Source organism: Leiobunum rupestre, chromosome 10 (genome assembly GCF_980474605.1).
Source record: "Leiobunum rupestre chromosome 10, qqLeiRupe1.1.hap1, whole genome shotgun sequence".
NCBI lineage: Eukaryota > Metazoa > Arthropoda > Arachnida > Opiliones > Sclerosomatidae > Leiobunum > Leiobunum rupestre.
In genome coordinates, this window is record NC_143393.1 from 13,552,590 (window position 1) to 13,563,894 (window position 11,305).

General features: G+C 32.1%; 1 protein-coding gene across 3 annotated transcripts; it reads right to left on the bottom strand.

Annotated features, from left to right (window-relative positions):
* Positions 1 to 4,478: 4,478 nt before the first annotated feature.
* On the bottom strand, positions 4,479 to 9,690 carry LOC149924454 (uncharacterized). 3 transcript variants are annotated; one of them, XM_090161016.1, is made up of 6 exons: positions 9,304 to 9,690; positions 8,099 to 8,194; positions 7,742 to 7,829; positions 6,723 to 7,069; positions 5,168 to 5,399; positions 4,479 to 5,093 (listed from the first exon to the last, which is right to left on the bottom strand). In XM_090161016.1, the coding sequence occupies exons 1-6, from the start codon at positions 9,358 to 9,360 to the stop codon at positions 4,660 to 4,662; spliced, it is 1,254 nt and encodes a 417-aa protein (XP_090017142.1). In that variant the 5' UTR covers positions 9,361 to 9,690; the 3' UTR covers positions 4,479 to 4,659. The 3 variants fall into 3 exon arrangements, with proteins under 3 accessions (XP_090017142.1, XP_090017141.1, XP_090017143.1); XM_090161015.1 differs by having other exon boundaries at positions 6,723 to 7,072; positions 9,304 to 9,689; XM_090161017.1 differs by lacking the exon at positions 9,304 to 9,690 and adding an exon at positions 9,239 to 9,287 and having other exon boundaries at positions 6,723 to 7,072.
* Positions 9,691 to 11,305: the final 1,615 nt, after the last annotated feature.

Consider the following 11,305-nt stretch of genomic DNA (forward strand, 5'->3'; position numbering starts at 1 on the left):
AAATTAAAAATTAGTTGATAGTGTTTATTGAATTAAAAAACCAAAATTAAAAATCAGTTGATAGTGTTTATTGAATTAAAAAACCAAAATTAAAAATTAGTTGATAGTTTTTATTGAATTAAAAAACCAAAATTAAAAATTAGTTGATAGTTTTTATTGAATTAAAAAACCAAAATTAAAAATTAGTTGATAGTTTTTATTGAATTAAAAAACCAAAATTAAAAATTAGTTGATAGTTTTTATTGAATTAAAAAACCAAAATTAAAAATCAGTTGATAGTTTTTATTGAATTAAAAAACCAAAATTAAAAATTAGTTGATAGTTTTTATTGAATTAAAAAACCAAAATTAAAAATTAGTTGATAGTTTTTATTGAATTAAAAAACCAAAATTAAAAATTAGTTGATAGTTTTTATTGAATTAAAAAACCAAAATTAAAAATTAGTTGATAGTTTTTATTGAATTAAAAAACCAAAATTAAAAATTAGTTGATAGTTTTTATTGAATTAAAAAACCAAAATTAAAAATCAGTTGATAGTTTTTATTGAATTAAAAAACCAAAATTAAAAATTAGTTGATAGTTTTTATTGAATTAAAAAACCAAAATTAAAAATTAGTTGATAGTTTTTATTGAATTAAAAAACCAAAATTAAAAATTAGTTGATAGTATTTATTGAATTAAAAAACCAAAATTAAAAATTAGTTGATAGTTTTTATTGAATTAAAAAACCAAAATTAAAAATTAGTTGATAGTTTTTATTGAATTAAAAAACCAAAATTAAAAATTAGTTGATAGTTTTTATTGAATTAAAAAACCAAAATTAAAAATTAGTTGATAGTTTTTATTGAATTAAAAAACCAAAATTAAAAATTAGTTGATAGTTTTTATTGAATTAAAAAACCAAAATTAAAAATCAGTTGATAGTTTTTATTGAATTAAAAAACCAAAATTAAAAATTAGTTGATAGTTTTTATTGAATTAAAAAACCAAAATTAAAAATCAGTTGATAGTTTTTATTGAATTAAAAAACCAAAATTAAAAATTAGTTGATAGTTTTTATTGAATTAAAAAACCAAAATTAAAAATGACTAAAATATAAAGCGTAAAAAATTACGTAACAATATCAACCGCGTTAGATTGCCATTTTGAAATTTTAAGATCACGTGGTACAAACGACCTTGCAAGACTCCCTCGGAGTCTCTCGAGCTGATTGATACGCGGGGAGAAATAAAATGCACTGTGGAAGGCTATCGAAAACCTGTCCCCTTAATTTACTGTCCATGGTATAAGATACGACTTTTTTAAACTATAAATGTCTTTACATAAATTTTAAATTAAATATTTAATTAATTAAAACTATAATTTTTTTGTGGAATTCGGGGTTTTACTTTATTCCCAACCTAAATTATGTACAAGATAGTAACATTAATAACAAAATTAACTAAACTAAAACAATGGTAATAGAGCCGTTAAGAAAAATGTGGTACTTGGGCGGTTACAATTAAGACTAATAAATTGAAGAATTTAAAAAGTTAACACAAAATTAATTAGACTACTTAAAATCATTAAAATAAACTAAAGAAATTTTTGACCTATAGATAATGCGTAGATAATAGTTATTTTTAGTTATATCATAATAAAAAAACATGTTCATACCTTCATCTCAATATCTATTAGTTAAAAATAAATCGAATCGATTGCTAGGCCTAGGGTTTCGCTAACTTAGGTTAGGTCATATCGTTGGTCTTTAGTTTGAAAAATTATCTTGGGTTGTAAGATCATTTTTGACCATTGAAAAATTTGCACCTTGTCTCAAATGAAGTTCTATTATATTATTTAAATACGGGAAATAAGGATTAACCAAACAACATATTACGCGTTACACTGTACTGTAAAAATTTAAAGTTTTAAATATTTTTCGAGAATCAATATAATAACGAATTTATTCAGCCCGCCTCAAGTAGAATGAAATAGGTTCTTGTAAAGGTTTATAAATATATATATTTTTAAATGTATATAAGTAAACCTATTCATGCATATAATGAAAGTGTCAAAAATTTATTTATAATATACTGATTGTTGATTTTCTATTTAAAAAAACTATTACATATTTAATTTGAATCAGAATTCATAAATTATTTTAGAACGGTGGTAATTTAAACTAAAATTTAAATTAATCTTCATTAAATTTAATTATTAATTAAAAATTAAATTCAATTGATTTTATAAATACATTAAATCAATGCATTTTATTAAAGAAATAACTTTGTTTAAATCAAACATTTATAGAAATCTCATTCCACCAATTTTACTAAACATTCATTTGAAAAAATAAAAATTTAATAAAATATTTCATATTATAAAGATATATTTAAAATTTCAACGCCCTCGCTGGCGTCAAAAATTCCTCGACTACATACGCACGTGTCAATATTTGGTCATCGCGTGAGGGCACGCAGCGTAGCCGGCTGGCTGGGATGGGTCCTCCGCCTGGCGTATTTCGCCGCCCGTTCCCACGCTCTCAGGCCCGACCAACTCACTCCCCTGACTCCCCTCCAAGTTTTTTTTGGTTGGCTTCCAACGCATTTAACCGCGCCGAATCACTAGGGGGGGGGGGGATCATTGACTACCTCCCGTCGTATAAACAGCCCCCCCCCCCCTCCATTTTGGATATTTACCCGCTACCTGGGTCGGTATCTGTATCATAAATAGGTTGCTGCTGTAGATGATGTAAATATGTTAGGATGACCAGTAGTCCGGTAGCGATGGGCAATGTTGTAATTGGTATATCCCTGGAGGCTACTAATATACGATATTGTAATTTTTAAAATAGTTTAGGAAGGTATAATTGGAATAAATTGTACTCGCAAATTCTTGTGTGTATAAAAAACCTAGAATTTTTTTAACCTGAAATTTTACATCGAAATAGGTTTAAGTAAATAAATTAATAATAATTTATATATTTTTGATAGTATTTTATTTAAGTAGATCGTATCATTATAAAAATATTATAATAATTTATAAAAGTATCAATATAAAACTAAAATAATCTGTGATGGATAGAATGTTATTGAAGTATCATTATAAAAATAAAATAATTTATTATGGATAGAATGGTATTGAAGTATCATTATAAAAATAAAATAATTTATTATGGATAGAATGTTATTGAAGTATCATTATAAAAATAAATAAATTATTATTGATAGAATGTTATTGAAGTATCATTATAAAAATAAAATAATTTATTATTGATAGAATGTTATTGAAGTATCATTATAAAAATAAAATAAATTATTATTGATAGAATGTTATTGAAGTATCATTATAAAAATAAAATAATTTATTATTGATAGAATGTTATTGAAGTATCATTATAAAAATAAAATAATTTATTATTGATAGAATGTTATTGAAGTATAAAATAAAATAATTTATATATTATTGAAGAATAAAATAAAATAATTTACATATTATTGAAATATAAAATAAAATAATTTATATATTATTAAAATATAAAATAAAATAATTTACATATTATTGAAATATAAAATAAAATAATTTATAAATTATTGAAGTATAAAATTAAATAATTTATATATTATTGAAGTATAAAATAAAATAATTTTTATATTATTGAAGTATCATTATAGAAATAAAATAATAATTTCAATATTGTTTGATAGAAAATACTACAAAATTATTCCATTTAGAAATAATAAAAATAGCGAAACAATGTAAATTTATTTTATGATTAATTTATCGCCATCTCAATGATCTCATTTCCATAAATACCTACTCCGAAAAAAGTTGTAACCTCTGGTAAAATGGAGCTGTGACAGTGGGGTGGATACGGGGGTGGAAACTGAGGGGGTAAAATCTGGAATGCTTCTCCTCCCGTTGAAACCACCTGTTGTGGCGGTCGCTTTTCACCGAGTCGTGGGAGAAATATTTTCGCAGACTCTCATCGTTTCCAGCTGGTTCCCTGCCTGCGTACTCTGCTTATTTCGGGAGGGGGGTCCCACATTTCTCTACAATGTAAAATACTTTTACCCTCGATTTTTCCAACACCCTCCCCCTATTATCAAACAGATATACTACCGATAGCACACTTTTTTTTTACAAAATAGAAAGTTTAGCCAGCTATAAAGAAATTATTACATTATATCTGCTCAATATCTCAATAGCGTATATTGGCATTGTCGCCGTTATTTTTTATTACAATCTGTTTTTTTTTTCAAATACTCGCTTTTGAAAATAGACGTCTTGTCGTATGCTTAGTAAGAAAAAAAATATTTCAAAACCACTATAAAATGCAAAAAATATAAACTTTTTATTTTTGTGATAATAATAATATAATATAGTTTACATTTGACGTTTATTATTTACAAGGGACTGAGATCAGAAGAAAATTATACAATTATAAGGAATTTATACACTCTCCATGTTGAGTCCAATTATAATTTTTATTGAGATCATATCTCGAACTGCAATAATGATTTGATCGATTTCATTTCGAATAATAATTTCCACCGGCTTAGATAAACAACGAAAAAATATTTCACTTCTTTTAATTGTAATTTGTAAAGAATTTAAGGCACTGGGAATGCATCCGTAATTAAATTTAATTAACCGATATACGTAGAGATGTACAGCGTATCACCAAGGTCGCCACACCGGGTCGTTACCGGGAGCTTGGGGCTCAGTCCTTTGGTTTGGAATGGTCGGTGGCGCTTGGACGATGACGCTGGGGTGTCTCCTCTGATGACCGTCGCCGTTTAAGCCGGACGAACTGGGTTGGGGACTCGAAAGGGAACGTTGGTCACTCTTTCGACCTTTATCTTCGCTGACCTCGCTTCCGGTCGGACTGAGGGCGCTCTCTACGGTACTGGTCGGGCTGCTCGACCTTCGAGACAAGGTGGGCGAAATTGGGTCCATGGGCGAAGTCGGCGTCGGAGGACCCCAGTGGAAGTTACGATGGTCGTTCCCGTTGAACAAGTGACCGTTGGTCAGCGCGTGACTGGGCAGTAGAAAGGCCAGGTCGCCGTTGGGGAGACGACTCGGGATGAGCGGAAGTCCGCCGAAAAATTTACCTGTTCCAAAACGACCTCGGTTAGAACCATTGTTTTCATTTTTTAGGCGGAAGTTGGGGAATATTCTCGCTTACCATCTTGTCCGGCGTTCTGAGGAGCGCTGGTGGAAGCGGAAGTCGGCCCGTGATTGCTTCCGGGCGTCGGCTCGTTGTTGTTAATGTCGCTGGCGGGCGTGGCGGCGGAGGGGCCGTGCTGACCGGCGGCGGCTGCCAGCGCGGCCGCCTGGACAGCGGGCAGGAAGTTGAGAGCGGCCGCAGTCATCCGCAAATCGTCCTTGACGCCATTCGGGATCTGCACATTCAGGGACTGCACGAAAAGAAAAAGGAATCCATTTAAGATTTTTACGAAAGCCTGCCACTTTAAAATTATAATACTTAAATTAGAGGTATCGATAAACTCATTGAAAATGTAATTGGATTGAAAACAGGGTTGAAAGAAAAGCCGGATTTAAAAAAAACTAGTGGTTTTAATTGGTTATAACCGGTTTAACTATCTACGTTCTAAGTAGTAAATGGTCTGTTATTATTAATTGTTGAAATTAGAAACCAAGCAAAGTAAGCAAAATAACTATATTAAATAATTAAATTATTTTGTTTTCGCCTAGTTTTTGTTTATGGCGCACCGAACCTTTGAACTTTAAACCTACCCCTACATGTCCCCCTCAATTAAAGGATAATTTGAACTTCCCCCAATTTGTTTAAATATGAAACAAATGCTGAACTAAATAAAAGCTATGATTTTAGTAAAATATTGTAAAAGTTTTCATTTTTAAAAAAGGTCAAATAAAATCTGGATTTTTTCATTAGGCTATATCCGGTTTTAGCCAGGTAGTTATAACCAGTATGGCTGTTTCCGTGGCAACCCTGATTGCAAAGCTCCCAACGCACTGCCCCCAAATATTTATGGGAATCATAGGACCAAAATATCCCAATTATAGGATAGGAAAAATGAACGATTTATAAATATTAAAATAATATATTTAAGTTTAACAAAACTAGAAGTAAATGAACCGAAGTTATCGATATAGCGCTCAGAATCGGAGGGCGTTTCCTTATGAAAATGATGAGAAAATCGAGTCAAATAAAAGATAATTTCCATCCCAGTCTTTTGACGAGATAAATTGCACTTGGGAATTGTAGGTAAAGCTATTTCTATGTATGAAAAAAGTTGTTTCCTAAAAAAAAAAACGTTTTTTTTTCGGTCTAGGAGCGCGCAAAATTTTAAATTCGAGGTCAAGATGTAACTTCATAAGGAAAACGCCTCCAACATGGGGAGTACAGCAGTCTGATAACTTCGGTTCATTTACTTTTGATAAAACCTATTTGTAACTTTAATTTACTGCGAGGGGGGAGTCACTTTAGTAATCAGGTGTACAAATCGTAGGTAATAACGGGAAATTGCTTAAGAAAATCACTGAAATTCACGGATAAATTGTGGTAAATCACTGGAAGTCATCGAGAAATCAATGGAAAACAACGAATTATTTTCGATAATCAGTAATTAGATGTATTAAGACTTTACGAGTGACTACAACCCTCAATTTACTGTCCCTCGGGATTATATAGGGCTATTGCATGATTATAGGATAACTGTCAGTTCCGCGATTGTAGGATGGGGTTGCTGAATTACCTGTAACTGCGAGAGGAGAGGCGGACTCATTCCAGGGAAGGCGATTCCAGCACCGCCCGTCGAAGGGCCGTTATTGTTGTTGGTGGTGGCGTTGTTGTTGGCATTTGTCGGCATATTACGCGGGCATGACGTCGAAGTTGGCCCGTTGATTCCCGGGAAGGGGGGAGTGGCCACTGTGGCCGCGGCGGCGTTCAGACTGTTGACGCAGTGCGAAAGATGGCTGACCAGTCGCTGCCTCATGCCCAGATCGGTGCCGTCGATGCGCTCCACGTAGCGGCTGACTTCGCCGGCGCATTCGTTGAATCCCGAACGGAATTTGCCCAGCACCGATGGATCCGTCGATATAGCTGCTGAAATTGAACCAACAAAACCATTTTAGTCGTATTAAACACTCTTTTACTACACTTTAGTCGTATTAAACCCTTATTTACTACACTTTAGTCGTTTTAAACTACACTTTAGTCATGTTAAACACTTATTTACTACACTTTAGTCGTATTAAACACTTATTTACTACACTTTAGTCGTTTTAAACACTTATTTACTACACTTTAGTCGTTTTAAACACTTATTTACTACACTTTAGTCGTACTAAACACTTATTTACTACACTTTAGTCGTTTTAAACACTTATTTACTACACTTTAGTCGTTTTAAACACTTATTTACTACACTTTAGTCGTTTTAAACACTTATTTACTACACTTTAGTCGTTTTAAACACTTATTTACTACATTTTAGTCGTGTTAAACACTTATTTACTATACTTTAGTCGTGTTAAACACTTTAGCCCCCTAGTGTCTAAAATATTATTCAGTTTGGTTCAGCTAAAAAATTAAAATTAAAAAAATAGCAAGAGTCATACTTATTGTTACTTATAATACAACTAACTAAAAAAATACAATTATAGTCTTATCAAAAAAGTGCCTTTCGAGAAATTACAAATTACAAATTTTTAAACCAATATCAAAAAAACTGAATTGAGATGATATTTGCATAATTTGAGCAGCGTTTGTTACCTGCCATTTGCTGCCTCTGCAGGTTCTGCAAGTATCGTACGGTCATTTCAAGGATATCTGCCTTTTCCAATTTAGAGTGTCTGGAAGGCTGAGGAATTTGAATAAAATTAAAAAACAAATTAGAATTGACATTGTACCTAAGGCAGATACAAAGTTATAAAAGCGTTGCATAATTTAACTCTTTTAAATGAAATATATTAGAAAAATTTGAAGATAGAACGCCTAAAAGCTTGTATCATCCCCTTTTTCGAATTCGACCGAATAGTAATTATTTATCGATCTAGCCATCGGCGATCCACCAACTTTTCTTTTAAATATATTTCTAAGGATGATTTATGACGAATTTGAATAACTTACATCTTTATTGAGAGCGTCCAAAATGAGCGTTTTTAACTCCGAAAGGCATTGATTAATTCTGGCTCTGCGCCTTTTCTCCATGATAGGTTTAGTCGCCTAAAATAAAATCCATATTAGGAACATTCCATTTTCTGTAGAATTAATTTAGACGTTTCGTTGAAATAAAATTATAATCTAATATAATATAATATGCAACATTTATTCATGAAATATTACATTTCTTAATTATTATTTAAATTAATATATTTCATATGTAATTTTTATTCTATACGTTAATTCAAATTTAAATTTCATATGTAATTTTTATTCTTAATGTTAATTTAAATTCAAATGTTAAATTTAATTTTAATTTTTATTCTTAATGTTAATTTAAATTCAAATGTTAAATTTCACATTTAATTTTTATTCTTAATGTTAATTTAAATTCAAATGTTAAATTTAATTTTTAATTTTTATTCTTAATGTTAATTTAAATTCAAATGTTAAATTTCAATTTAATTTTTATTCTTAATGTTAATTTAAATTCAAATGTTAAATTTCAATTTAATTTTTATTCTTAATGTTAATTTAAATGTTAAATTTCAATTTAATTTTTATTCTTAATGTTAATTTAAAATATTTCAAATTTAATTTCTTATTCTATACGTTAATTCAAATTTAAATATGTGTTATAATTAAAATTTCATTTTTATTCTATGCGTTAATTCAAATTTAAATATGTGTTATAATTAAAATTTCATTTTTATTCTATGCGTTAATTCAAATTTAAATATGTGTTATAATTAAAATTTCATTTTTATTCTATGCGTTAATTCAAATTTAAATATAATATTTCAATAATGAATTTTAAATCCTAAAATTATTCGGCAGAACTTTCATACAACTAAGATAATAATTTTTGACGCGAATGATTGAGTCAATTTAGGCTAATATTCTGAGAAAATTTTATAATAATATAGAAATCAATATTAGATGGATTATAATAATGAAAGTAAAATATTAACGACATTAAAATGATACACTTAATTTTATTTTAACCCATAAATCAACATTAGGGATTATAATTATAAATATTTTATATCAACTTAAAATATTAATGACTATCAAATGATAACTTAAACGACCTTAACTAGTATCTACCTTAATACTATCTTAACCGTTAGACGACAGGTGCGTAACTGGGAAGTAAAAAAGTTCAATCTTACCCGTCGATTTTCGCTGGCTTTGGATGGCACTTTTTCAGGAGGCATTTTATTGGTCATAATTTCATACAAAATCCGACCAAAAAGTAGACGAAATTCACAAAATACAGAATCCGTTCGATATTATTAAATCCAAAAATGAAGGTTTTAACACTTTACGTGGTAAAAAATTTAAAATCGAGAGTGTCGAACGTACGTCCGAATGGCACGGAATGTTGGACCACTTTGAAAAAGGTCGGACATGCCACCACACCGAGTCACGTGATAAAAGTTTAAAAAAAAAATCGTATATATAGAAAAAAAAGTGCAGGATTAGCGAACCCAGCCCCCACCTATGGCTTTTTCGGTAGGCACTGCGCCATTCCAAAATAATATAAGTTTTTACCCCCTGCGCAAAGTGTCTGATTGAGCAGGGAACCTTTTCCCACACATTAACTCGAATTCTCACCCCCCACCCGTGCCGCCCCCCCCTTAACACCCCCCTCCCCTCGCGCCGTGCCCCCCTCCCTCTCCGGAACAATAATCATCAACTTGACGCTGTGTGGGAACGTGTCAGCTCTATTTATATGAGGGGGAGGGGTGCAGTCCCTCGCGCCCCGCCACCCCCCTCCCCCTCCTCGTTCAGCTGACGCGAACCCCCGCTCCCGAACGCCTACGCCCGCCCGGTACGAATCCCGGACGACGGACGTTCGGGAATTTCCAGTCGCGCGTCCGACCGCGTTGCGATGTTGCCTTTTTGAAAAGCACGGCTGACGACGGGGGGGGCGGCATTCCAGGGGGGTTGGCTTTATCCTTCCTCTCTTCGCTATCTTTTTTTTGTTGAAGTTCTCTCTAGTCTGTGAGAACGTCGGATCTTTCGCGTTCCCACACTTTTGAAGAGCGGGTTCCGTAACATCTATGACGTCGGCATTCGAAGCCGCGCGAGGAGAGAGAGGGGGGGACTCCAATCACGGGGCGGAACGAGGCTGATTTGCGAGCTCGCGCTTAAGTCACGCGCCAAATGGCTAAGTGGCGCGCGAGATCCCAAAAAAAAAACAGAAGGGGGGGAAGGCAGGATTGGGGGTAAATATATATGTACGAGTAGACTGTTGCTTCTCCGTTTGTACACGTTTTGATCCACTTTTTCGCCATTGGGACGAGCGTTATGAATATTAGTCGTTGTTGCTGTAGTCGTATTTATTTTTGAAAAATTCTCGTTTAAGGTAGTTAATTAATTGTAATTATGGAAATTTATTATATATACTATAGTAAATTTCTATAATTACAGTAGTTCTTTTTAAAAATTTAGCTACGCTTGCCAAACTTGTTTTTATGTTGCTTTTAAGTCACGATGTCATAGCTTTATTAGAATAGTTTTGACACGCGCGCGCACTTAAAAAGCAGAGTTTTTCGCGCCCTAAGCGCGCGCTCGTAATATTACCAAAGTTAAAGTTGTGACGTAGTAGGTACATACAAACAAGAAGGCCACGTTAATTTATAAAAAACACAAATTAAATAACTACAGGAATCCATACCTCTACTTGGAATGCTTATCGCGGCAGATTTTCGTCTCGATGCGGCTGACGGTTTTTGACGTCACAATGTTAACTTAACGAACAACAACGTGAGAGTGGAGCGCGCGCAGAGGGGATTTTTTATCTTTTAAGACCGATTCACACTAGGAATTTTTCGCGATTTCGCACGCTTCGCACGCATAATCACTTGAAACGCATCTCGTTCACACAGGAAGTTTTCTAAATTTTCGTGGGTGGACTAGACACGTTTCAAGCGATTATGCGTGCAAGCGTGCGAAATCGCAAAAAATTCCTAGTGTGGATCGGTCTTTAGGCGGGGCTAGAGGTCGGGGATGGTTAACTTTTATTCACTAGATAAAGCTCTCAAAATTATTCGTAAAACGTTTTGATCAAGTAATTTATCCGATTAATTTTTTGATAAATTTGTAAAATTAATCGGAAAAACGACGTTTTTTTCGATAAAAAGCTAAAATTTTCCGAATAATACATGT

Coding starts and splice junctions, on each gene's coding strand:
- LOC149924454 (XM_090161015.1), bottom strand. CDS start 9,360: ATGACCAATAAAATGCCTCCTGAAAAAGTGCCATCCAAAGCCAGCGAA. Junction 8,195..9,303: donor AAGCCAGCGAAAATCGACGG/GTAAGATTGAAC, acceptor ATTTTATTTTAG/GCGACTAAACCTATCATGGA. Junction 5,400..6,722: donor CTCTCCTCTCGCAGTTACAG/GTAATTCAGCAA, acceptor CTTTTCGTGCAG/TCCCTGAATGTGCAGATCCC.